The 26,032-nt window shown below is 41.7% G+C and overlaps 1 protein-coding gene across 1 annotated transcript; it reads right to left on the bottom strand.

Annotated features, from left to right (window-relative positions):
- Positions 1-12,463: 12,463 nt before the first annotated feature.
- Positions 12,464-16,158, bottom strand: LOC124790676 (X-box-binding protein 1). Its single transcript, XM_047257802.1, has 4 exons — positions 15,775-16,158; positions 15,485-15,581; positions 12,974-13,308; positions 12,464-12,589 (listed from the first exon to the last, which is right to left on the bottom strand). Exons 1-4 carry the CDS (start codon positions 16,035-16,037, stop codon positions 12,505-12,507), a joined length of 780 nt encoding a protein of 259 aa, XP_047113758.1. The 5' UTR covers positions 16,038-16,158; the 3' UTR covers positions 12,464-12,504.
- Positions 16,159-26,032: the final 9,874 nt, after the last annotated feature.

The raw sequence follows: 26,032 nt of genomic DNA, 5'->3' as shown, positions 1-26,032 counted from the left end.
TATCTGCACTCCATCCCATTCTATAGCATTCCTCCAGCGCAAAACAAGGGCATGTATGCCCTGTTGGTACCAATTCTTGTCCTGGTGGTGGAGCCATTGCTTCACCGTGTGAATCTCCTCCTTATTGTCATTGAAATGTCTCCCACAAATGGTATCCTTTAATGGCCCAAACAAGCAGAAGCTCTCTGCAACATGTCAGGTGTGACAGCTGTGGATGGTGTCCCTGACTGCTGCAAATTGTGGAGCTCTGCTGAACCGCCTTCTGATGACCTCACCCTCAATGCCCAGTGACTAAATGTACTCCTGTCAACAGCAGATGCTCCATAGACTTTGCACAAGTGCTTGTGAATATTCCCCACAGTTTCTTTCTCTGCAGTGAGAAATTCAATGACAGCATGTTGCTTGTAAAGTACATCACCTACAGACGCCATTTTGAAACTGTCCTGCAGCTACACAATCTGTCAGAAGTGACGGAAACTTGGCACACTCACTCAGGAGTCTTCAAATAATACATATGTAACATTTCACATTCATAGCATTGTTTTCAGCTGAGAAAAAAGATGTGGTGCATTACTTTCTGGGCAACCCTTGTACCTGTTGGTATCCTTCCCATCTCTGCTGAGTCCACACAGTTGATGATACTGTGATGGCCAAGCCCATCACCTATCTGAAGGAAGTGTTGTGAGTAAGAGTATCCCTTTTGAGAAAGTGAAAGTTAAAGCCCTCTCAACCAATAAATAAGCAACCATGCCAGGAACGGCACAGTCAGTCTATGGAGCATGAAAAGTCTACAGAGTTCAGTAAGCATAATGTACAGCTACTGACAGAACCAGTGTAATTTAAGGTTTTGTAATGAGGGTCCCTCTTGGGACAAACTGTCATCAAAGAATAGAACAAATTGGCAGATAGTAAGTTCATAAACCAATGGAGACACTATAAAATTTGATAAAGGTTTATGTTGTTAATCTAAAATTTCTCTTGCAAAGTAAATCCTCACAAAGTTATAAGAGCCACCACTGGAACTTGGCTCCAGCTCCGTATTAGAATTAAGTTTTGTTTCTTGTATAGTGCAAACTGTAAAGAGATAATCCCTGAGTAGCCATTGACTGTAAATGGTGTAAAGAATATTTGAACTTCACTGTCTTTGTAATTTTTCACTCATGAATGTGCAATTGTAATTTTGTTACTGTTTTTATAAATTTTGATTTATGTATTGCTTAGTGAAGGTTTCCAATTCCTCATAGAGAACAGTTGTTACCCAAATTGGTATTCTGGAGTGGGTGGCAGTAGCCTGTAGACTTTTCATGGGTAAATATAGCACATGGAGGGGCTATCAAGACTGCACTTCCCAGTGCCGGAAACAAAGAAAGAAAGTGGCACAAAATTAATTTAGAAAATCCATTTCAGATACACATTGCTGGTGAGATGATGAGTTGATTGATACTGAATATAGGCCTATCAAGTGATTAATTGAAAATGTTTCTTAATTAAATTATTCTGTTTGGGTTTTAAAACTAATTTTCTCCAACAACAAACAACACTGATATTATTCGGGCAAGGTAAACTGTAAGGTGGAGGGGTAAATATCTTTCCTATTCGCCATTTAATTAATATTAAAATCCCTTAAGCTGGTGGATTGTCTTAAAACTTGGAGTCGTAATGTTCAAATATGACCAAAGGGCAGACAGTCAAGGAGGGACACCAATTTGTCATGTACTTCAGAGAGTTGCCACCCAAACACGCCTAGTAACCTAACCTTCAAAAGACCAATCACAGTAACACCCCATTATGCCCAAGTGACAAGTAACAGTTCTCCAGGCGCTACAAAATACTTAGTGTAATTGAGGGAACAACATGGCTTTTTCTTTGTCTTTCCTGCAAAGTAGGCTTTCCTATTAATTTTGTGATCACTTCTAGATTTTGTGAAGAGGCATATAATGTAGCAGTTTAATGATAACTAATTATAAAAAGGAATGAAGAATGAGTAGTGTTAATCAGTTCATTAATGATGATGTAATTAGAGACAGTGCTAATTACAAATGCAGCATACAGGATTTGATTTTTACAGCTGCTTCTCTTTGTTAATGTGTATTGTAACTTATTATGCATCCACAAAAATGTTCTTCTCCTTGATATGATCAATAAATCACAGTGCACAAAAGACTAAGTACAGGGTTATTACAAATGATTGAAGCGATTTCACAGCTCTACAATAACTTTATTATTTGAGATATTTTCACAATGCTTTGCACACACATACAAAAACTCAAAAAGTTTTTTTAGGCATTCACAAATGTTCGATATGTGCCCCTTTAGTGATTCGGCAGACATCAAGCTGATAATCAAGTTCCTCCCACACTCGGCGCAGCATGTCCCCATCAATGAGTTCGAAAGCAAGTTTTGCACTGAACGCACCCTCTTCCATGAGCTGTTGCAACCGCGCCGAAAATTCAAAGCGTTTGACTTTGTCATCGGGTGTCAGGGCTTGTAGCAATTGTAAACGGTAAGGCTTCTCCTTTAGCCTTTTCCGTAAGATTTTCCAAACCATCGGCTGTGGTACGTTTAGCTCCCTGCTTGCTTTATTCGTCGACTTCCGCGGGCAACGCGTGAAACTTGCCCGCACGCGTTCAACCGTTTCTTCGCTCACTGCAGGCCAACCTGTTGATTTCCCCTTACAGAGGCATCCAGAAGCTTTAAACTGCGCGTACCATCGCCGAATGGAGTAAGCAGTTGGTGGATCTTTGTTGAACTTCGTCCTGAAGTGTCGTTGCACTGTTATGACTGACTGATGTGAGTGCATTTCAAGCACGACATACGCTTTCTCGGCTCCTGTCGCCATTTTGTCTCACTGCGCTCTCGAGCGCTCTGGCGGCGGAAACCTGAAGCACGGCTTCAGCCGAACAAAACTTTATCAGTTTTTCTACGTATCTGTAGTGTGTCGTGACCATATGTCAATGAATGGAGCTACAGTGAATTTATGAAATCGCTTCAATCATTTGTAATAGCCCTGTAAATGACAAATACATCCAATGGCCAGTTTTAACAACTATACTACCATTAATTCTAGTCTGTGACTGGGGGAGGATGTTCTTGCAAGGAAATCTAGTTCAAAATGATGTATGTATGCTACAACAAATATTTTGTTTTGTATGGATCTGAGGATCTTTCAGCTGTCTCTCATATTAAAAAGCAGCATTCTCCCACATTTATTTCTCATTTAATGAATTTAAATGACATGGAAATTTCAAATGGGCTGACAAAAGATCTTAAATTACTTGTTTGTACGAGTATATTAGTATTTAATCTGCATGGGCACCAGAGGCATGAAGTTATTAAATGAAAAAATGAAATTTAAAAATAAATAAAACAAAAGACCAAACAGACAATGATTAAATGTATGTACCTGATGCAAAACTGAGACCACCATAGAGCTGTTATCAGAGAGGGATTTGTTTGAAATTACAGTGGAGGAGAGAATTCAGTATGTCATTCATGTGCACATAGTTAATATCACTATACAGTGCTTATTATACTTATCAGGATTCCATATTCAACATGAGTTACTATATTATAAAGGCTACTTTGATTATGACACAAATTTTCAGGGATGATGCAGGAGAGTAAAGGTATCAATTTGAGATAGGGAGCCCTGGCCTAGAAATTAATTGTTTGAAAGCTGTAATTGCAAATTAAATTTATGGTTGCACTGGTATCAATGATACAAATCAAAGTGAACAAATTTCCTGTAATAATTTTATTTATCTATAAAACTGTGCTGATGAAGATATTCTAAGTAAGATGTGCTATGTAGCTGGAACACCATTATACTGGAACGAATATCACATGGGATATCTTCTCAGAAACATGTTTACATTGAATCAGTTAAGTGAGGAGGAAGTAGATATGGATTTATTAACTGCACATTCACTATCTGCCTGCCCTCTCCAAAATTCACTGCAAATCTGAAAGGAAGATTAGTTTCTAACATTGTACCAATGACAAGGTCATCATAGGTGGAGCATGAGCTTGGATTATGGAAAGGCATTGGTCAGGTATTTCGCAATGGAACACTCTATATTAAGTGATTTAGGGAAGTTTTATTACTTGACCTTACCAATTTCAACAAGAGAAAAAAGTACCGGAATGAATAATTGTGATAATAAGGAACAGGAAACATTAAGTAGAGAGAAAGTAGAATAATACAAAAACTTACCAACAAATATGCAGTCAACACACAGTTTTAGTGCTATACCACAAAAAGTAAAGTGAATGTATAACAATAGCTGTAGGAAATCCAAAAGTATGAGTGTAAAATCGAAAGAAATGCTCCCCACAGGTGAGAGTATTAAAATCCTAATGGTTAAATGCCAAAGCATTGGCAACAAAATGCCAGAGTTTGAAGCACTTTTGAAAAGCAGTGAAGCTTGCACAATGTTAGGTACAGAAAGTTGGTTAAACCTGAAATTCATAGCAGTGAGATATTTGGGGAAAACTTGAGTGTATATTGAAAGGATAGGCAAGTGGGAAATGTAGAGAGTGTATTTGTCACAGTAGACAGGAAACTCAAATCCATCGAGATAGAAACTGAAGTTACATGTGACATTCTTTGGGCAAGACCCAGTATCAGAGGTGGGCAAAAATGATAACTGATCCTTCTATCACCCACCAGACTCAACTCCCGATGTAACTGAGAACTTTAGAGAAAGCTCAGTTCACTTGTATTCCCCAGTCATACTGCAGTTATTGGCAGAGACTTTTATCATCCAACAATTAATGGGGAAAATTACACTTTCATTAGTGGTGGGCACAGTAAGACGTGCTGTGAACCATTACTAAATGCCTTCCCTGAGAACTACCTAAAACACATAGTTAAGAACCCCACTATAATGGAAATACATTCAATCTAATGAAGTCAAATAGACTTGACCTCTTTGAGGATGTCCACATCAAAATGATACCAGTGACCATGACGCGGTTGTGGCAACAATGATTACCAAAGAACAAAGAATAACTAAAACAAGCAGAAAGATATATATGTTCAGTAAACTAGATAAAAAGTCAGTAGTGTCATGTCTTAAGGAGGAACTTGAAATTTTCAGCACAGGGCGGGAGCATGTAGAAAAACTATGACTCAAGTTCAAAAAAATGGTTGGCCATGGACTGGATAGATATGTACACAGCAGACCAGTTCATAATGGGAGGGAAACTTCATGGTATACAGTCACTGTAAAGAAACAGAGATTACTGCATAATATGTGTAAAACGAAGTGTAGGGCTATAAAAAGAAAGATGCTGAATGAAATGTGTACCCTCTGTCACAAACCTCATGGTGGCTCGTAGAGTGTAAACATAGAGGTAGATGTAGAAACGGATATTGTTTGCTTGTCTGAATTACATTTAGCCAGAGGACTAGAAAATCGTGATATAAATAGCTAACCAGTTGCAAACCAATGTAACTCCGGTAAGTGTAAAGTAGAATTTGTTACATTCATAAAATAAGTACAAATTTAAAAAATAAAAATAAGTGACTTCTGCATAGTTCAGCAACAGAAATAAGCAGTTGTCAGACACTACTGCAAAATGAAGTACTTGTAACAGGTTCTCACTAGTAACTGAAAAATTCTTTAATGGATGTGACACCTTATTTGAATTTCCACTAGATGAAAAGAAAGGATGATTGATCATTTGTGATTTTAATGTGTATTTCTTAAATGAGTCTTACAAAAAAGTAATCTAAAAATACAAATACGCACTTTGAGTTTTTTATCCTTTCTCACTTCCCCTTTTCAAACAATGGAAAACACAGGATGGAATGTAACAATATTATGAAAAGGAAAGTTGCTGCTCACCATATAACGGTGATGCTGAGTTGCAGGTAGACACAACAAAAAGACTGTCACAAATAAAGCTTTTGGCCTTCACAACAATAGACCCCACACACACACACACACACACACACACACACACACACACACACACACACACACACATGCGAGACTGCAGTCTCAGGCAACTGAAACCACACTGTGAGCAGCAGCACCATTGCATGATGGGAGAGGCGACTGGTTTGGGGTAAGGAGGAGGTTGAGGCAGGGAGGAAGAGGGATAGTATGGTGGGGGTGGCAGACAGTGAAGTGCTGCAGGTTAGACGGTGGGCAGGGGAGAGGTTGGAGGGAGGGGGGAGAGTAGTGAGTAGTGGAAAAGGAGAGAAATAAAGAGACCGTGTAGTGCTGGAATGGGAACAGGGAAGGGGCTGGATGGTTGAGGACAGTGACTAATGAAGGTTGAGGCCAGGAGAATTATGGGAATGTAGCATGTTCAGCAACAGGGCGCTCCACTTGTTTCTTGGCCAAAGTTTGCCAGTGGCCATTTGTGTGGGCAGTCAGCTTGTTGGTTCTCATGCCCACACAGATGCAGCACAGAGGTTGTAGCTTAGCTTGTATATCACATGACTGGTTTCACAGGTAGCCCTGCCTTTGATAGGATAGTTGATGTTTGTGACCGAACTGCAGTAGGTGGTAGGAGGATGTATGGGACAGGTCTTGCATCTAGGTCTATTACAGTGATATGAGCCATGAGGTAAGAGGTTGGGAGCAGGGGTTGTGTAAGGATGGACTAGTATTTTGTGTAGGTTCGGTGGAAGGCAGAATGCCACTGTGGGAGGGATGGGAAATATAATGGGCAGAACATTTCTCAGTTCAGGGAATGATGAGAGGTAATTGAAATCCTGGCAGAGAATGTAATTCAGCTGCTCCAGTTCTGGGTGGTACTGAGTTATGAGGGGAATGCTCCTCTGTGGCCGGACGGTGGGACTTTCGGAGGTGGTGGAGACTGGAAAGATAAGGCATGGGAGGTTTGTTTTTGTACAAGGTTGGGAGGCTAATTACGTTCTGTGAATGCTTCAGTGAGACCCTCGGTATGTTTGAGAGGGACCGCTTGTCACTGTAGATGTGATGACTACAGATGGCTAGGCTATATGGAAGGGACTTCTTGGTATGGAAGTGGTGGCAGCTATCAGAGTGGAGGTATCCCAACCTTATAATCCTACCTGCAGACCAACGCCCCACCACTGTTGTTTTGAACCGCAAGGATCACCTGGCAGAAGGACTCCACCAGCTATCAGGTACTTCCACCTACAAACCTTGCCACAGTGACCCTATTCCAGAAATCCAGCAGGATCTGCAGTCGCTTTTCAAATTCTTAAGCCCATCCCAGAACCTCTCCCCAGAGTCCATCTCTCTACTCACCTCTACCATGCCACACATTCCCACCTTCTACATGCTTCCTGAAGTCCATAAACCTAATCAGCCACGACGCTCCATTGTGGCTGGTTACTGTGCCCCCATTGAGAGAATCTCTGCTCTTGTAGACCAACACCTTCAACCTGGAAAGATACCAATCATTTCCTTCATTGACTCTCCACTGTTCCTGTCTCTCTATCACACAGTGCCCTACTCATCACTGTTGATGCCATCTCCCTTTACACTAACATTCCTAATGCCCATGGCCTTATCACTATTGAACAATATGAAACTTCCTGGCAGATTAAAACTGTGTGCCGGTCCGAGACTCCAACTCGGGACCTTTGCCTTTCGTGGGCAAGTGCTCTACCAATTGAGCTACCCAAGCACGACTCACGCCCCGTCCTCACAGCTCTACTTCTGCCAATACCTCATCTCCTACCTTCCAAACTTTACAGAAGCTCTCCTGCGAACCTGCAGAACTAGCACTCCTCAAAGAAAGGATTGAACAATATCTTTCCCAATGTTTGATGGATTCCAAACCAACAACCTCCTCCCTAGTTTTCATGACCAACTATATCCTCACCCACAATTACATCTGCTTTGAAAGTATTACCTCCAAACAAATCCGGGTTAAGACTATGGGTACCCTAATGGCAGTATCCTACGTCAATCTATTCATGGGCCAGCTAGAGGAATCCTTCCTAAAAACCCAGAATCCTAGATGCAAGACCTGTCCCATATATCCTCCCAGCATCACCTACTCCAGTCCAGTCACAAACATCACCTATCCCATCAAAGGCAGGGCTACCTGTGAAACCAGTCATGTGACCTAAAAGCTAAGCTGCAATCACTTTTACAACCATTCTATGTGGGCATGACAACCAACAAGCTGTCTGTCCGCATGAATGGCCACCAACAAACTGTGGCCAAGAAACAAGTGGGTGACCCTTTTCCAGAACACACTGCCAAAACGTTATGATCGTTCATTTCAATGACTGCTTCACAGCCCGTGGCATATGGATCCTTCCCACCAACATCAGCTTTTCTGAATTTTGCAGGTGGGAACTTTCCCTGCAATACATCCTGCGTTCCTGTAATCCTCCTGGCCTCAACCTTCGTCAGTCACTGTCCTCACCCATCCAACCCCTCCCCTGTTCCCATTCCAGCACTAAAAAACTGCCATTCCAACATCACACCCAGTCTTTTTTTTCCCGCTACTTCCTCACCACCTCCTGTCTAACCTGTAGCACTTCACTCTCCACCACCCTACCCTAATATCCCTCCCCCTCCCCACCCCAACCTCCTCCTCAGCTCCAACCAGTCGCCACTCCCATCATGCTCTGATGCTGCTGCTCGCAGCGTGGTTTCAATTGCCTGAGACTGCCATCGTGTGTGTGTGTGTGTGTGTGTGTGTGTGTGTGTGTGTGTGTGTGTGTGTGTGTGTGTGTGTGTGTGTGTGTGTGTGTGTGTGTGTGTGTGTGTGTGTTATCTGAAACCAAGTTTTTAATGGCCACTGGCAAATTATTGAAAATGCGTGTTCCTGAATATTAGACACCTTTTTGGGCCAAGGCAAGTGATTTTAGGTGTATATGTAGATTGTTTTTATTCCTAGTATTGGTACCACATATTGTGCCATTGTTCAAAAATTGAGACATTATTTACAACAAATTTCATCACAGAATAAATATACTGAGAAGCAGTGGTTAGAATACCCAGTTCCTTGAACAAGTTTCTACACGATGTTCTTGAATTTACATCACAAATTAATCTTCTTACATGCTTTTGCACTCAAAAAAAACTTTTTCTCAGTTTGGCAAGTTACCTCTAAATATGAAGCCCTATGACGTGATAGAATGAAAGTAAACATTTTTTAATTTTTGTATCTCCTACATCTGAAACCATTCGCATTGCAAAATACAAACTTGTTTAGGCACTTCAGCAATTCTGTAGTACGCCCTTCCCAATTGAATTATTAAGTTGTAATCCCATAAATTTAAGAGTCAGTCTCTTCCACCTGCATGTCTTCATACGCATGCTGGATGAAAATCACATATTCTGAACTGCATATCCATCAAAGGCAGGGCTACCTGTGAAACCAGTCATGTGACCTAAAAGCTAAGCTGCAATCACTTTTGCAACCATTCTATGTGGGCATGACAACCAACAAGCTGTCTGTCCGCATGAATGGCCACCGACAAACTGTGGCCAAGAAACAAGTGGGTGACCCTTTTGCAGAACACAAAGCCAAAACGTTATGATCGTTCATTTCAATGACTGCTTCACAGCCTGTGGCATATGGATCCTTCCCACCAACATCAGCTTTTCTGAATTTTGCAGGTGGGAACTTTTCAAAGTTTAATGGCAGTAAATTAGGTTTACACCACTTATTAATGTCAGTGAAAATTTATCAGCCAATTCTGTATTTGTACTTAACTTGCTATTTATTCCAATGTTCGTATAATCTGCAAATAAACTTAGCATCTGGCAATGTAACAGACAAGATGTCATTAATGTACACAGGAGAAAGCAACAGACCAAAGATGGAACCTTGGGAACACCACATTTAATTAACTCCCAATCAGATGAAGACAGATTGCTTACTCCACAGGGATTTTGAAATGACACTTTCTTTCCAGTTTGTTACAGAAGACTCTAAACATACTGCAGCAACTCCAGACATGACGATATTCTAATTTATTCAAGAGAATATTGAGATTCACAGTCAAAGGCTTTTGACAGGACAAAGAAAATGCCAGTAGCCTCTGATTTGTTATCTAATGAATTAAGTACATCCTCACTGTACATGTAAACAGCCTTCTCTGTATTGGGACCCTCAAAAAACTTTGACATTATGTTATTCATGGGCAGATGCTTAAGGCGACACCCGAACACACCCTTTTCAAATATTTTTGAAAATAGCTGGCTAGAGTGGAATGGGTCAATAGTTTTACAGCATCTTTTTTTCCCCTTCTTGAAAAGAGGCTTAACTTCTGCATATTGTACTGCTGTACATCTGCTTCAGGCATGAAAAAATCTGGGCCTGCATGGTGTATTTGCAACCTCGATGATTGACTAATCTAATAAGTGTCAGCAGTGGTGCAAACTGGTGCAGCACACATGCTTTGAGTATAGTCCATTGCACCACATTATCTATACATACAAAATTGTGACTACACAGTCACAGTTTAAGACATTGTGTGATGCCACAACATATCTTCAGAACTGCATCGATGGTATAATTTTCCTTTGTGAATCGAACCTGGCCTTGTATTAAGATTGTTTCATCAGTGCATTGTTTTACTCTAGTATTTATAATGCTTTCACAGCCTTTGCCAATTGTTGGCAGCAATGTTATTTATGTAAAGAGGTAGTATTCAGCAGTTCAAATTCTTGCACTGATTTATATAAGACTATTGCATAACCATCAGATTCTGAAGTTTGACAATATTATGAAATGGATAGATTGCTACTCACCATAAGGTACAGATGCCAATTCACAGATAAGCACAACATACAAGATTGCTAAACATGCAAGCTTTCGGCAAAAACGCCTCTTTGCCAAAATCTTATTTGATTAACAGTCTTTTGTTGTGCTTATCTGTGACTCAACATCTCCGCTTTATAAGGAGTACAATCTATTCCTTTCATATTGTCTTTCTTCCACCGTGGATTTTCCATTGTTGGATTTTAACTTTTACTGCAATCTACATGCTGAGTACAGTTTACATCAGCACACTGAGTGCTGTGTGGCCCCCAGCAGCCACATCAGATTCTCACACCTAACACTGTCCTGGCAGTGAAACATTCATCACTGAGTATGTGGCAGTCAGTATATTAATTTGCTTCTAGATTTAAGCTATTTTGTTTATAGGTTCATCTGAGTCATTAAATGATTTAAAAATAGCAACATCTTACAGTATGTAATTAGGTGGAAAATGTTAGGCAGTTATTGAAGGAATAACTAACACAAATATACATCAGTCAAAATCTCAGTACTGATCTGAAAATTAAATGTGTTGTACTCTTTACAATGGTTAGCAAGCAATTTGAGCTGGGAGGGAGGAGCAAATATAAAGGATAAGAAGAGAGTGTACTGTAAATAAAATTCCTGCACTCAAACAAGCACTTCAGAACTTAAGTAAGAGCTTTCTCCTTTGGTTTACACTTTTTGATTCCTGCATCTTCCTAACAAATTGCTGTGAGTTAAGTGTGGAAAGACAGTCTTTTGTTGTGCTTATCTGTGACTCAACATCTCCGCTTTATAAGGAGTACAATATATTCCTTTGATATTGTCTTTCTTCCACCGTGGATTTTCCATTGTTGGATTCTAACTTTTTACTGCAATCTACATGCTGAGCACAGTTTACACACACACACACACACACACACACACACACACACACACACACACGCACAGAGAGAGAGAGAGAGAGAGAGAGAGAGAGAGAGAGAGAGAGAGAGAGAGAGAGAGAGAGGGGGGGGGGGGCTGACTTCTGACTTCACACAGCAAGGAAACGAAGTGATGGCATCCTGAAAGTAACTAACTTCATTTTCTTGAATTCTGACATCCTTCAACAATGGTCATTTTACCATGCACAGCACAGGGCTTTCCAGAATCCACTGCACAGAAACAGAGTTAAATTACATCATCTATATACACAGTTTATTCACACATAGACAAATCCTTGAATACATGAAATGTGAATCATCGACTCAAACTGTACAAAAAACTATATGTACAACATAAAATACTTAAATAAGTTAATGTTAACATTAAATGCAGACTGACAAATTTAAACGAGATTGGGAAACAATTCTGTAAAACATTCATTCCAAAGATCTGATACACATTCAGTGGCTGATATTTCACTTTGTGGGGAATCCAGTGACTCATATCCACAATCTGACAATGGTGTTTCTGTATGACAAACTGCTGGAGACTCTGTTTGCATATAAAACGAGGAGTCCGACGATAGAACTTCAGATGAGTTACTGGAACAGGGAGAAACTGGTTCGTCTTTGCAGTCATTAATCAAAATTTCACTGTCTGTATCCTCTTCAGTTGTGACAACTTCTTGAACAGCTTCTTCAACAAGCATGCCTCCTTCATGTGGCACTATAATGGTTACAGTCTGAGTCGATTCATCATAAGTGCCATACACTGTTTCTGGTACACTGACAACTTCTTCACTCTTCACAAATTCAAGGGATGGTTCTTTGTGTGACTGACTGTGTGTTTCTGATGACTGGATAGGATTACTTAGTAATCTTCCAGTGGTTTCCACGTCTTTTGGTGTCTGCCCCACCACTTCAGCAGCACAATTGTCTTTCCCCGATTCCCTTGCCTGAAAAATAAATGATATCTTTACAGTTCAAATCAAATTACTTCAATATGTCTTAATAGCTAAACACATACTTATATCCAATACCTAATAAAGGTAATCATTTAACATAGCTCATCTTGAGCCCCAGATAACAAGAAACTTATGATTACTATTTGCCCAAGTTTCAATACAGTAACTATCTGCCCAAGTTCTATTACAGCTGCTATCACAACTTTCAAAATGCAACCACCTTTTTTACATAATCAACTCGCATGCGAGATTGAAAGCTCTTGATCAACTCAACTAGTATTCTGCCATTATCTACAAAGGCCAACCTAACTTATGAACTTTTTGTTGCCTCACATTAAGTCATTCTTCACAATTCATTTTCGAGCAAGAAATTACCTTGCAGACATCCTTCTTCTCTCCATCCACTGTACTATCTCCTTCTCCCAACAAACTGTTTGCCAACTCTTCCAGCTGGGTAAGGTAGTCATCTGAGATATCAGCGAGAAGAGCAGGAAAAGCGTCGTCATCAGGTGTCCCAGGCCCTGAGCCAGCTGCAGACTCTGCCCCTGCGGCAGAGGGGAGGTGGACACTGCAGGTCCAGCAACTGCAGGTCTGCAGCTGACTCCGAGCGCCTGGCAACCACACTGTTGTCTACGCAGTTCTTCATTCTGCTCAGATAACCGCTGATTCTCTCTAAGTAACCTCTCACACTGTGCTGACAACTGGTTTGTCTAGAAGAAGGAAAAAAAATTGATAGAATTTCAAATAATTTATCTTAAGGTCTAACATAGGATAGTAGGTAGGCATATCAATAACGCAGGAAAAGCTAGATTGCTACTTACCATAAAGGTGACAAGGTAAGTTGCAGACAGTCAGAATCTGGCACGAGTTGCCAGAATTGACTCGCTCAGTGTGTGTGTGTGTGTGTGTGTGTGTGTGTGTGTGTGTGTGTGTGTGTGTGTGTGTGTGTGTAAGGGGGGGGGGCGCTTGTGTGAATGAATGACATTTCTCTTTTTGCGATTAAGGCTGTGGCCAAAAGCTTAGGTGTAAGCATCTTAATTATGCCTGTCTGCAACGTCGTGTGTTATCTTAACAGTAAGTAGCTTTATCTTTCCTTATGTTCTTCATCTTAAGATCTTAGGTTTATATTACAATATACTTTAAATTACGTTTGAGTAACTTTATGGAGGGGGGCATGCATGTCTTCAGGAATCCCTTGTCAATATCGTCTCAAATATGTAAGTACATCATGAACTGCATACTAAAATAAACTCATATAAAACATGACTACACCATCTGGTAAGGTTTTAACCATCAAGAGGAACAGTTCACGTGGTAAAAGTTTTGTATCTATCTTATTGCTCTAAACATTTTAAATACAACAGTTTGCCAGTAAAACCAACACAAAATCAGCTTTCAGACTTAGAACTGGCATAGAGCCAAATCTGTTTCCACTCTAGAAACTTCCAATTGCTGGAAAAGTTAAAGCAAGGTGGTTGCTAAACAGCTTTTATGTACATGATAAAGGGCATATTTCTGTACACTGCATTACACACATACAACCGACAGCAGAAACTGTGTGGTGATTGTGTGTACATGTATTTTAAAGATATTGTCATACTCATCCCATTTAGTGTATACCAGGCACAGTATGTGCCACTGACGAATAAGTACTGGTCAGGCCAATGGTGTACAAGATGTCCTAATAAAAGACATGTGGCTTCACTTTATAGAAGTTTGACAGTGGCTATGACCTTACTGTCAATGCCACTAACAGTAAAGAGGAAAATTCTGAAGGCATATTGTTATACCATGTGTCACATTAATGTGGATGGCATTAGAAGCAGCTCTAGCTTTGACTGGCTACAATGAACTAATTTGATCAGCATCACTCTGAAGAAATCCTTCCGATATTTAATCATTGCAGTTTAGTGAAAAATTTGGGTGACTAGGCAGATTTAAAACCCATTCCATATGAATGCAAGTCCAGTGCTTAACCAATGTAAGCACAGGGTTTGATGGGACTTTGTAGTGCATTATAAGTTCTGGCCCTTTTACTGCTTTGATGTAACTTAAGGTTAGTATTTCCTCGTAGAGGACAATTTTTTGTCAACATAGAACTCAATTGATTATCTTAACCTCAGTTTATGAGATCCTCATTAGTTATAACTTTAAGGTACAGATGAGAGGAAGTGAGTTCTGGAGAAGTAAAAAAAAATTTTTTGTGAAACAAATGGCTTCATAAGGTAGAAGCCAAACTTTTCTAGAAAACTTCACATATCTAGTTGGCCGCATATAAGTTTTATTAGTAAGGCTATATTTTCATTCCACCTGCTTCTAATGGCATTCGTAACTGTCACCCTTTTGTACGCTACACATGCTGTAGCATGAGCTGCCTCTATCTTTCCATTCATTAATTCATGTTCTGAAACTAAATTCTGAGACTTCATCAGAGTGTGTTACTTTAGCACTGAACTACATACTGTACTGCAATCAGTTTTTGTCACCACAACCAAGGTTTCTGAGCGGGGTGGGGGGCAAAGTAAAATATACAAAAATACCGAGCTGGGGTCACACCGAGGGACAGTTATAAAAAAATTGGTAAAGATTATGGTTGTGAAGACACGACTTATCCGTAGCACGAGGGATCCAATTTGAAAAGTGTATTCAGAGGTATAAGAAAATAACGTATCTACACAGCAAACAATATACGTTAACAGAATATTTATAATAGACGTAAGGAAATTTAAGTCAGTATTATATCAAACATTTTATAAAATGAATGTTTTACGCAGACATGTTTTTTACAGAAGGGTATGAAGCCCATTAAGAACTGTACAAACATCTAACAGAACAATCAGTTATCTCTGGAAGCTAATTTTCAGTGCTGTCCTAAGAACAACCTACCTTTTCTCTTAGGTCTTTCACTATTGTTTCCAGTTCGTCCATTTTAGCCTTTTTTCTGTCTCTCGACGTCTGCGCAGCAACTCTGTTTTTCAGTTTCCTATAAAATGGAGACCACATGAATGAGTAAGACGCAAGCGAACAATCCAGAACATCGCAAAATACACCTCTTACAATGTTACGGGCAATGTTACGAAATATGTGGCTTCACTTTAAAACTAATCAGCTTTGTTCGTGAATTAATACTACCGTAATAGCAACAAGACTGTTTAATTTCATATAGGCCTACTTACTTCCGCTGAAGTTTTTCTTCTAGCGTTAAGTGGTCCAGTCTTCGTTTTCTGCTAGGCTGTCGCTTTTCTTCCACATTTATGTTGGTAGTTGGAATGCGTGGAATTTTTTCAAATGTGCTAATGCACGTCAATGGAGAAGAATTTGTGAAAAGCATCGCATCTTCTGGTTTTGTACATATAACGTTTCTCGGCGCAACTACCGAAGGCAGTTTGCCGATACAATTTGACAATGATGGTATAACAATTGTTCGTGTCGCTGACATCTTCGTAAGAAAGCCACTCCACAAAACAAAGATATACTAGAAACAGCACTATTAAGTTTGGGCCCAGCCAAACGTCACTCAGCACACCTAACCTCCACCACCGACTGCCACGCTTACACTACTGCGTAGTGGTGGGCAGGAAATCGCGTATCTGTTAGGAATCACAGTGACTGAGAAGTCACAGATATCACAGTAGCAACTTTACAGAATCTAACTGCGATTTCAGTCACAGTGAGCAGTCGCAAATAGTATTTCACATTCAAAGACGTGAGCCATCTATTGGTCGAATTTAGCACTGCTTTTTGCGATTTCAGTGACAAGTCGCAACTAAGAGTCGCAAGTAGCAACTAAAAAGCGCGGTTAACAGTGGCATCTGTTGGCCGAAGTTCGTACTACGTCCATCTCTGCGGTACGCTATGGAGTCCAACTGCGATTTCCGTGACAAGTCGCAACTAAGAGTCGCAAGTAGCAACTAGCAAGCGCGGTTAACAGTGCCATCTGTGGGTCAAAGTTCGTACTACGCCCATCTCTGCGGTACGCTATGGAGTCTAACTGCGATTTCCGTGACAAGTCGCAACTAAGAGTCGCAAGTTACAACTAAAAAGCGCAGTTAGCACTGCCATCTGTTGAGCAAAGTTCATACTACGCTATTCGCTACCGAGTCAAACTGCGATTTCTGTGACAAATCGCAACTAAGAGTCGCAAGTAGCAACTAAAAAGCGCAGTTAACATACTTTTCCTAGTGTCATCTGTTGACCGACGTACGTACTTCGTTATGAGAGCCTTGTGCCTCACGAGATCGATGTGCTGTGTGTGCATGTGAAGGGCTTATTTCAATAGTGGTACAAGTCCATTTTTGTTAATTTTGAGATATAGAGTCGTAAAGTTAAATGAGCGCTGAAAAATCTGCAGTTGAGATACCAGAAATATTCAAGCACATGGCTTCTTGCTAGAGATGAACCTTTATTTATGTTTGTTTGGATCACTAATTTCAGAAGCATTATAGACAGAAAAGTGTAGGTAATGGACTTGTACCACTATTGAAATAAGCCCTTCATATTATATGACGACATGCACATTCAGCATCAGTTATGGTTGGTCAAATACTGCTGTGACTCTGAATGTATTATATTAATAAGAAGCAACATTGCCTTTTTCTCCTGAAAATATCAAGTAACGTAACAAATATGTTTGATTCTGCTTCCAATATGACAGTTTTGGTTAATGCCTACAGGACTTTGCAATGTTAACACAGCAGAACTCAGACATCTGTATAAGTGTAGAGAAATGAAAACAGTCATATGAATGCCTCACTTTTGTTCCGACACAGTTCAAGACTCGGGAGAAAAGTTTTACACCTGGTGTTCTACATGGCAACTTCACACACAAGAACTTTTTGCCAGCACTACTACCACCTACATAAGTAAGCTTTTCCTGTGTCACTTTCAAGTAATGTACTTAAGCTATTCCTGATTTAACTGGAAGATCTGTACTTCCCACTTTCATAACAACAGCCTCAAAATGCATATTGTAGACTTCGGGATATGTTACAGGTCAGTGTCACACCAAGATTGTGGAGAAAGGGGGGGGGGGCGGCACGTCTGTATCCAACAAGTGTTTACCAATAAATAAGTGGCGGAAAATTACGGGTATAGGACGGCTTAACATGTGGAAAATGAGATTTTTATTATTCACTCAATGTATTTAACATTTATTATTCCTTTAAAATCGCACAACAACTTCAATAAAACACTTTAATCAGCCGCACACTTATTTCATAATTATATCACTTTTAAACTGCAAATCCTCTAAGAGCTGTCTTGAATCTTCACGAGTCTCTCTCAACAGCCTTGATGTGGATATATATGTACAGCAACCAGAAATCAGTCAGAACTGCGTCTGCAAAATCACAAGGATTATTAAACAATTTTTGCTGTCACTAATTACTAGCAATATAATTGATAGAGTAGATTGCTAATATTTGCTATATCACATTTGCTAATATTTGCTATATCACATTCGCAAGAACGATCTCACTGAAGTAATTAAGTACATCAAAACGCTTAGAAACTAACCCCTCGTCTGACGAAAACGGTCTAAAGACTGGCAATTTCTTCAGATCTGTTGACAATGATATTTTGAATTATCTCTTTACTGAGTGACTGAAATGTAGTTCAGGTACCTATGAACATAACAATATGTTAGAATTCATTTTCTAAACACGAACTATTACGGTACTGTGCGACTACTTACATATTAATTACACTATTAATATTTTCACAGTTGTTTCTTTAATACAAAATTAAAGCCAACGGAAGAATAAACGTAAAACATACTTACCAATGACAGGTTTGTTGAGATGCAATTTTCTGTGTGGACAGACGTAACTTTTTCATACGGTGGTACGTCGCAGAAATCGCAGGAGTCACAGAAATCGCAGAAGTAGCAGAAGTCACAGAAATCGCAGAAATCGCAGAAGTCGCAGAAGTAGCAGAAGTCGCAGAAATCGCGGAAGTAGCAGAAATAGCAGTGGCGGAGGGATACGCGACTTAAGTTCCTTAACACCGAGCGAGGTGGCGCAGTGGCTAGCACACTGGACTCGCATTCGGGAGGACGACGGTTCAATCCCGCGTCCGGCCATCCTGATTTAGGTTTTCCGTGATTTCCCAAAATCACTCCAGGCAAATGCCAGGATGGTTCCTTTGAAAGGGCACAGCCGACTTCCTTCTCCGTCCTTCCCTAACCCGGTGAGACCGATGACCTCGCTGTTTGGTCTCTTCCCCCAAACCAACCAACCAACCAACCTTAACTGCGACTCTTAACTGCGACAAATCACAGTTAAGAATAACAGATACTGAAAAGTAGCATTCACAGAAATCACTGATATCGGAAAATCGCAGTTTAGCCCATCACTACTACTGCGTTTCGATCGCTGCTTGCGGTACCCACCCACCGGCTGATGAAACTTCCAGAGTGCCTCCGCCAGCTGTATACGTCACAGTCACGTGGGATCCTTGTGCCAGGTGTATTATCCATTAATGTACTGATGCAAGAGTTCAAGCAGTTGCCCGGAACACGGCGCACAGCTAAAATGCTCAAACAATGTCTATGGAACAACTGATTGTCATTAGCGAAAACAATGAGTTACGTCATCCAGTGATTTACTATAAACTGCAGTCTACAAGCGAGACGATGGCACATAATGGCACTTCTCAGGAGAGATCAAAGTTGCGTTACTATATTCAAGTAAACTATATATTTCGCGTAATAACACGCCAAAATAGGAGCCGTCACAAAAAAAAAAATAGGTACTTCAAGGTCGTCTCACAGCATTGTTAGTTAGTGGTAATTTCAAATGTTGGTAAAAATTGCGAAAACAATATTAGACATCTGTATTTTCATGGTGGAGTATTTTCCAAAAGAAAATCCCTGCCAGTTGCTACGAAAAAAATCAAAATTAACGTTACAAGAAATATGGAAGAAAAATAATTTGTTACTTCAACCTGTTGATAAAATAGACCTACTGACATATTCGGACTGAAAAAAATATGAACATTCTGAAAGTTTATAGATGCATGTGATATACATTTTATAGTGAAGACATAAAAGTATACCGATATAAAAAAAACCGTAAGAAGTGTGAAACCGTTTCTCGTGTGCAACGAAAAATGTCGTCGCTGATGAATTTCTATTCTGTTGGACCTTGTACAACATTACAGCGAGAAAGCTGTAAAATTAATTTTGGTAACATTGGAGACTCTGTGCGTGGCAGCCCGCGAGTGCTTTTGTCGCCACAAGGATTTTTGTTCCGACGGCTCGCCTTAATACGACCTAGAATACCCCCTACCTCCCGAAGATTTTTTATTTGGGATTCTTACTGCCCTTCGTCACTGCAGCTATCATCCAGATCACCGATATACGCTACACAAAAGTAACTATAGGTTTTCATTCCACTAATTCCATTGAAGTCAAGCAAAATACATTTGTGCGCACTATGAAATACAAGTTTTATCCAGGTATACTATAAGACTATCGTCCTCAGGACGCAATATGTTTATTGTACAGAAAACGTCGTTCTTGCTGCGACAATGTCGCTGTACTTCATTAAAAATTTTCGTCCTTCATTAGGCTCTCTGAATCAAAAACCAAGTGAGCGGAAACGACAAAGAACGGAGGTCTCTGGTCACAGTAATTATTTTTTTCACCAAGATCACTCTGTATTTTCTCGACGCCGGCTATTCTCATCTGCCGCAGTACATAAATAAATTTCTACGCGTTAACTTAAGGCTAGCCGGCCGCGGTGGCCGTGCGGTTCTGGCGCTGCAGTCCGGAACCGCGGGACTGCTACGGTCGCAGGTTCGAATCCTGCCTCGGGCATGGATGTGTGTGATGTCCTTAAGTTAGTTAGGTTTAAGTAGTTCTAAGTTCTAGGGGACTGATGACCTAAGATGTTAAGTCCCATAGTGCTCAGAGCCATTTGAACTTTTGGCTAAAATCGACAAATTCGCTAGATTTCCGTTTTCATCTGTATACTTTCTTGGAGAATCAAAACACAAGTCAATGCATCGTTCCACGGAAGACTGAAACCACATGTGAACACACGATATCGCACGGATCCGCTGAATATTCAGCCGGCGCTAAACTACGGCACTGTTAACAGTGTGGCAACAAAGCTATGCGGCGGGCGAATCACAGGTCTTAGCGCCTGTGGACTGCATGTAACGGGTGTTAAAAATTGTACAACAAAATTTGCAGTCATGAACTAACGATGTTGATGAGATAAACATATTTCTTAGCAATGAGTGGAAGCATGTTTCACTTTTACGTTGTTATGAACTCTGCTCAATGAACGAGTATTCTGAGCTTTGATAAATATTGGGTTTTAACCTTACACACTATTTCTGTAGATTAGAATCAAAACTCGGAGGAAATTTCATTTATATAAAAGTATAAGTATGTAGTCGCTGTTTGGAATCTGAGTCGCGTAAAAGATTCTGAAGTGTCAGCTTCTGAGTCAGAAGCAGGGAAACAATTCTTATGGAAGTACAGATCTTCTGATAGCAACGTGTCTTTTTCAAACGACCGAACCTTACTCTAGGGAAATTCAAAATTAATGTGGTAATATGATTCTCTGTGACAATTTTAAAACAGATTTCCCACAGAGAAAAATTTGTAAATACATCTTGTTCCACGCTAAGATCAAGATTGGCGCCTTGTAATTATCCCATCTGACTACTGGACTGTGAAAGTTTCATCTGATGATCTCAGTATGAATGGGGTACTTACGTCCTGAACATTCGATTAAATCAGCCGGCCACAATGGCCGAGCGGTTCCAGGCGCTTCAGCCTGGAACCGCGCGACCGCTACGGTCGCAGGTTCGAATCCTACCTCAGGCATGGATGTGTGTGATGTTAGGTTAGTTAGGTTAAAATAGTTCTATGTTGTAGGGGACTGATGACTTCAGATGTTAAGTCCCATTGTGCTTAGAGCCATTTGAACCATTCGATTACATCAGGAGGTGAATCTGTTGGTCGATGTAAGCATCCAGTTATGATTGTCTGCCAACTCCTGATAGCGTTGCGCTAACAATCTCGCATACAGTTTCAATTTCTATTTCGGCAGATCAGAGCTGCTTGTCTACAGTGACAAATACACCATCCTCTTTACGCACACCTAAATTTTCCCCAAAAATCTCATTGCTGTCAGCTTCAAGTTTTAACAAGCTTTCTGTATCTAGTATTATGTAAGCTTCACTGCCTTTTAGGAGCACTTCTAACTCTGGAACTTTATATATATATATATATATATATATATATATATATATATATATATACTCCTGGAAATGGAAAAAAGAACACATTGACACCGGTGTGTCAGACCCACCATACTTGCTCCGGACACTGCGAGAGGGCTGTACAAGCAATGATCACACGCACGGCACAGCGGACACACCAGGAACCGCGGTGTTGGCCGTCGAATGGCGCTAGCTGCGCAGCATTTGTGCACCGCCGCCGTCAGTGTCAGCCAGTTTGCCGTGGCATACGGAGCTCCATCGCAGTCTTTAACACTGGTAGCATGCCGCGACAGCGTGGACGTGAACCGTATGTGCAGTTGACGGACTTTGAGCGAGGGCGTATAGTGGGCATGCGGCAGGCCGGGTGGACGTACCGCCGAATTGCTCAACACGTGGGGCGTGAGGTCTCCACAGTACATCGATGTTGTCGCCAGTGGTCGGCGGAAGGTGCACGTGCCCGTCGACCTGGGACCGGACCGCAGCGACGCACGGATGCACGCCAAGACCGTAGGATCCTACGCAGTGCCGTAGGGGACCGCACCGCCACTTCCCAGCAAATTAGGGACACTGTTGCTCCTGGGGTATCGGCGAGGACCATTCGCAACCGTCTCCATGAAGCTGGGCTACGGTCCCGCACACCGTTAGGCCGTCTTCCGCTCACGCCCCAACATCGTGCAGCCCGCCTCCAGTGATGTCGCGACAGGCGTGAATGGAGGGACGAATGGAGACGTGTCGTCTTCAGCGATGAGAGTCGCTTCTGTCTTGGTGCCAATGATGGTCGTATGCGTGTTTGGCGCCGTGCAGGTGAGCGCCACAATCAGGACTGCATACGACCGAGGCACACAGGGCCAACACCCGGCATCATGGTGTGGGGAGCGATCTCCTACACTGGCCGTACACCACTGGTGATCGTCGAGGGGACACAATAGTGCACGGTACATCCAAACCGTCATCGAACCCATCGTTCTACCATTCCTAGACCGGCAAGGGAACTTGCTGTTCCAACAGGACAATGCACGTCCGCATGTATCCCGTGCCACCCAACGTGCTCTAGAAGGTGTAAGTCAACTACCCTGGCCAGCAAGATCTCCAGATCAGTCCCCCATTGAGCATGTTTGGGACTGGATGAAGCGTCGTCTCACGCGGTCTGCACGTCCAGCACGAACGCTGGTCCAACTGAGGCGCCAGGTGGAAATGGCATGGCAAGCCGTTCCACAGGACTACATCCAGCATCTCTACGACCGTCTCCATGGGAGAATAGCAGCCTGCATTGCTGCAAAAGGTAGATATACACTGTACTAGTGCCGACATTGTGCATGCTCTGTTGCCTGTGTCTATGTGCCTGTGGTTCTGTCAGTGTGATCATGTGATGTATCTGACCCCAGGAATGTGTCAATAAAGTTTCCCCTTCCTGGGACAATGAATTCACGGTGTTCTTATTTCAATTTCCAGGAGTGTATATATGTATATATATATTCAAATGTGTGTGTAATCTCATGGGACTTAACTGCTATGATCATCAGTCCCTAAGCTTACACACTACTGAACCTAAGTTGTCCTACGGACAAACACACACACCCATGCCCGAGGGAGGACTGGAACCTCCGCCGGGACCAGCCGCACAGTCCTTGATTGCAGCGCCTGAGACCGCTCGGCTAATCCCGCGCGGCTTTGTTACAGAAGCTTCCCCAGTTAACTTAGGATTTTAGTACTGTCACCTGCGTGTGTGTGGGGGGGGGGGGCGGCATTTCACTAGATCTTGTGTGCACCCCACACACAGTCAGCTACTTGAGTTGCAGTCTGTGATGTGTAGTGCGCACCTGCCCCTTTTAGCGAGCCTTAAAGTTTTCAACCCTACGGCCCTAGTCTAGGAAGTCACAGCCTAACTTGTTACAGATCCTTCGCAGTCTCTGGTTCAACCCATCCACTCAGAACTAGGGGGTCACAATCTGATCTGTGGACAATGCAGCAGACTGTGAGTTTCATTGTAACTCCAGGAGCAGGACTGGCATTTCAACTGGCAGTCGCTGGAATGATCCAAGTATGACATTGGACAGACGACAGGCATCGTTTACCCCAACGTGTGCCACAATCTGTTGTTGTTTACATCCTGTTCCCTCAATGGTTGCTGGAGTAGCCTCTTCAATATCTTGAATAAGGTCCTCAGTCACAAACACTGAGTGCACATGGTGTTCCTTTCCATCCCTCTCTGCTATTTCCGTAAGGGGTGCCATTATTTGCCACACGTCTGAACTGCCGACGATTAATGCCCCCCTACCATTTTGTATTTGTCTTCCCTTGACATGGGACTCACCAGGTTTTCCAACACGTGGAATGGGTCTCATCGGCTCAGTTGCGATTTCAGTGGAAGACAGCCCTCGAATTTGTTGGTTAGGGGGATGGGTGAAACTCCCTGAGTTCTCCCTGGTCCTTGTCTCATAGAACACTTAGACCTACCATTCACATGCCACTTCCAGTCAAGTGGCTGACTAGTGACAGATCCTGTATTTCTACGGAATAGAAAGTATCCACAGGAATGGATGATATTAGTTGAGATACCTCTGGTATCCCTGGCACATAAATCTTTGGTGCCCCCAATACACTCATTCGCAGCAGCTTCCAATCGCTTGACAATTGTCAGGACTATTTCCAGCTGCTTACGAACAGCAACAAACTCTTCCTTTGCCCGAGAACAGCATACACGGTGGGGCTGCGTTTTGACTGGTACAATATTTTACAGATTACTAAACAAACAACTTTAAATTATGCATGCTCATTATCTTTAAATTCACGAGTCTGATCTATTACAAGTATTACTTGTAGCAATTTAGAACTGAAGCGATTAAGAGCCATAACGAGACACATATCATGACAACAGAAAAATTTGGTACAAAATTTGCTGTTTCTTAGAAACATTTTATGTTCACTAACAAATTCGACTATAGCGGTAATTTACTTTACCTGCAGACAATGTACATCTCCGTGACAAGAGAAAACGAATGTGACACGATTTGTTTGTTATTTACAGTAACTGTAAATCATGAACGTCGATTCCCTATAATACAGGTTATGCACAACTGACGAAAATTCTCGAGAATAAGCGTTTCCAAGCGTCCGTAAATTCTCAAAAGTGTTTCTTTTTATGCTAAGATATAATGAAATTAGGGAATGATTGGATTCGGACGAGGATACTGTGACCGAAAGTGTCTATGATGCACAAATAAGGTTTTCAGTTGACTATATAGTACAAGTTATGAGTCAGTGGACTATCAAACAGGTTTCAGAGTACCGTGGTCCTGTGCTGAACAAATACAAAACCTCAAGGCCATCCTCAAACACAGCAAGAGACGAACCAGGCAGTGAGGAGCTACCTTCCTAGACTTCCAAATGGCATTCGACCCCAAGGATAGAAAAGGCATTCGACTCCATGGATAGAACATCTCTCTTTGGAATACGAAGAGAACTGGGACCCAACGGAAAACTCAATAGGTTGGTGCAGGTCACCCTCCACTACACCAAATCCAAAGTAGAGGCATCGAGAGGAGTGGTGCAGTGGTTAGCACACTTGAATCGCATTTGGGACGACGAAAGTTCAAATCTGCAACCGTCAATCCAGATTTAGGTTTTCCATGTTTTCCCTAAATTGCTCCAGGCAAATGGTGGGGTGGTTCCTTTGAAAGGGCAAAGCCGATTTCCTTCCCTATCCGTGAAACATTCCGAGCTTCTGCACCTTCCCTATTGACCTTGTTGACGGGATTTTAAACCCTAGTTTCCTTTTTCTTCAAAGTAATGTTTAAAGCGTAACTTTCAGGGTTGAGGCAAGGAGACAGTATTTCATGTATATGGGACGTTCAGAACATTCCCGTTCGAAGGTCGTACGGTCCAGAATCGGTATCCCAGGCAGGCATAACCACCATGAGCATTGAGACAACCAACCCACCGCCGCACCAGGTTGATGATAAAACACTGTGTTCTGCTGCTTGAGGAAGTCAGTAACAGCCTGCTTCACATTTTCGACCGACAGAAACCGTCCAGCTTTCAAGGTATTTTTTAAGACATTGAAGGTGTGGTAATCGCATGGGAAGAGCACTATAGGGAAATTGCTCGAATGTCTCCCACTTCTGCGTTACGACATTTGCGAAATGCCGGCCGGAATGGCCGAGTGGTTCTAGGCGCTACAGTCTGGAATCGCGCGACCGC

Source organism: Schistocerca piceifrons, chromosome 1 (genome assembly GCF_021461385.2).
Source record: "Schistocerca piceifrons isolate TAMUIC-IGC-003096 chromosome 1, iqSchPice1.1, whole genome shotgun sequence".
NCBI classification, from domain to species: Eukaryota; Metazoa; Arthropoda; class Insecta; order Orthoptera; family Acrididae; genus Schistocerca; species Schistocerca piceifrons.
This window is presented reverse-complemented; position numbering and strand designations above follow the sequence as displayed.

What these genes read in the sequence shown, in the direction of transcription:
- LOC124790676 (XM_047257802.1), bottom strand. Translation starts at nt 16,037, where the DNA reads ATGTCAGCGACACGAACAATTGTTATACCATCATTGTCAAATTGTATC. An exon ending in GAAGAAAAACTTCAGCGGAA is followed by an intron (nt 15,582 to 15,774) that starts GTAAGTAGGCCT and finishes TCCATTTTATAG; the next exon opens with GAAACTGAAAAACAGAGTTG. An exon ending in TGAAAGACCTAAGAGAAAAG is followed by an intron (nt 13,309 to 15,484) that starts GTAGGTTGTTCT and finishes TCCTTCTTCTAG; the next exon opens with ACAAACCAGTTGTCAGCACA.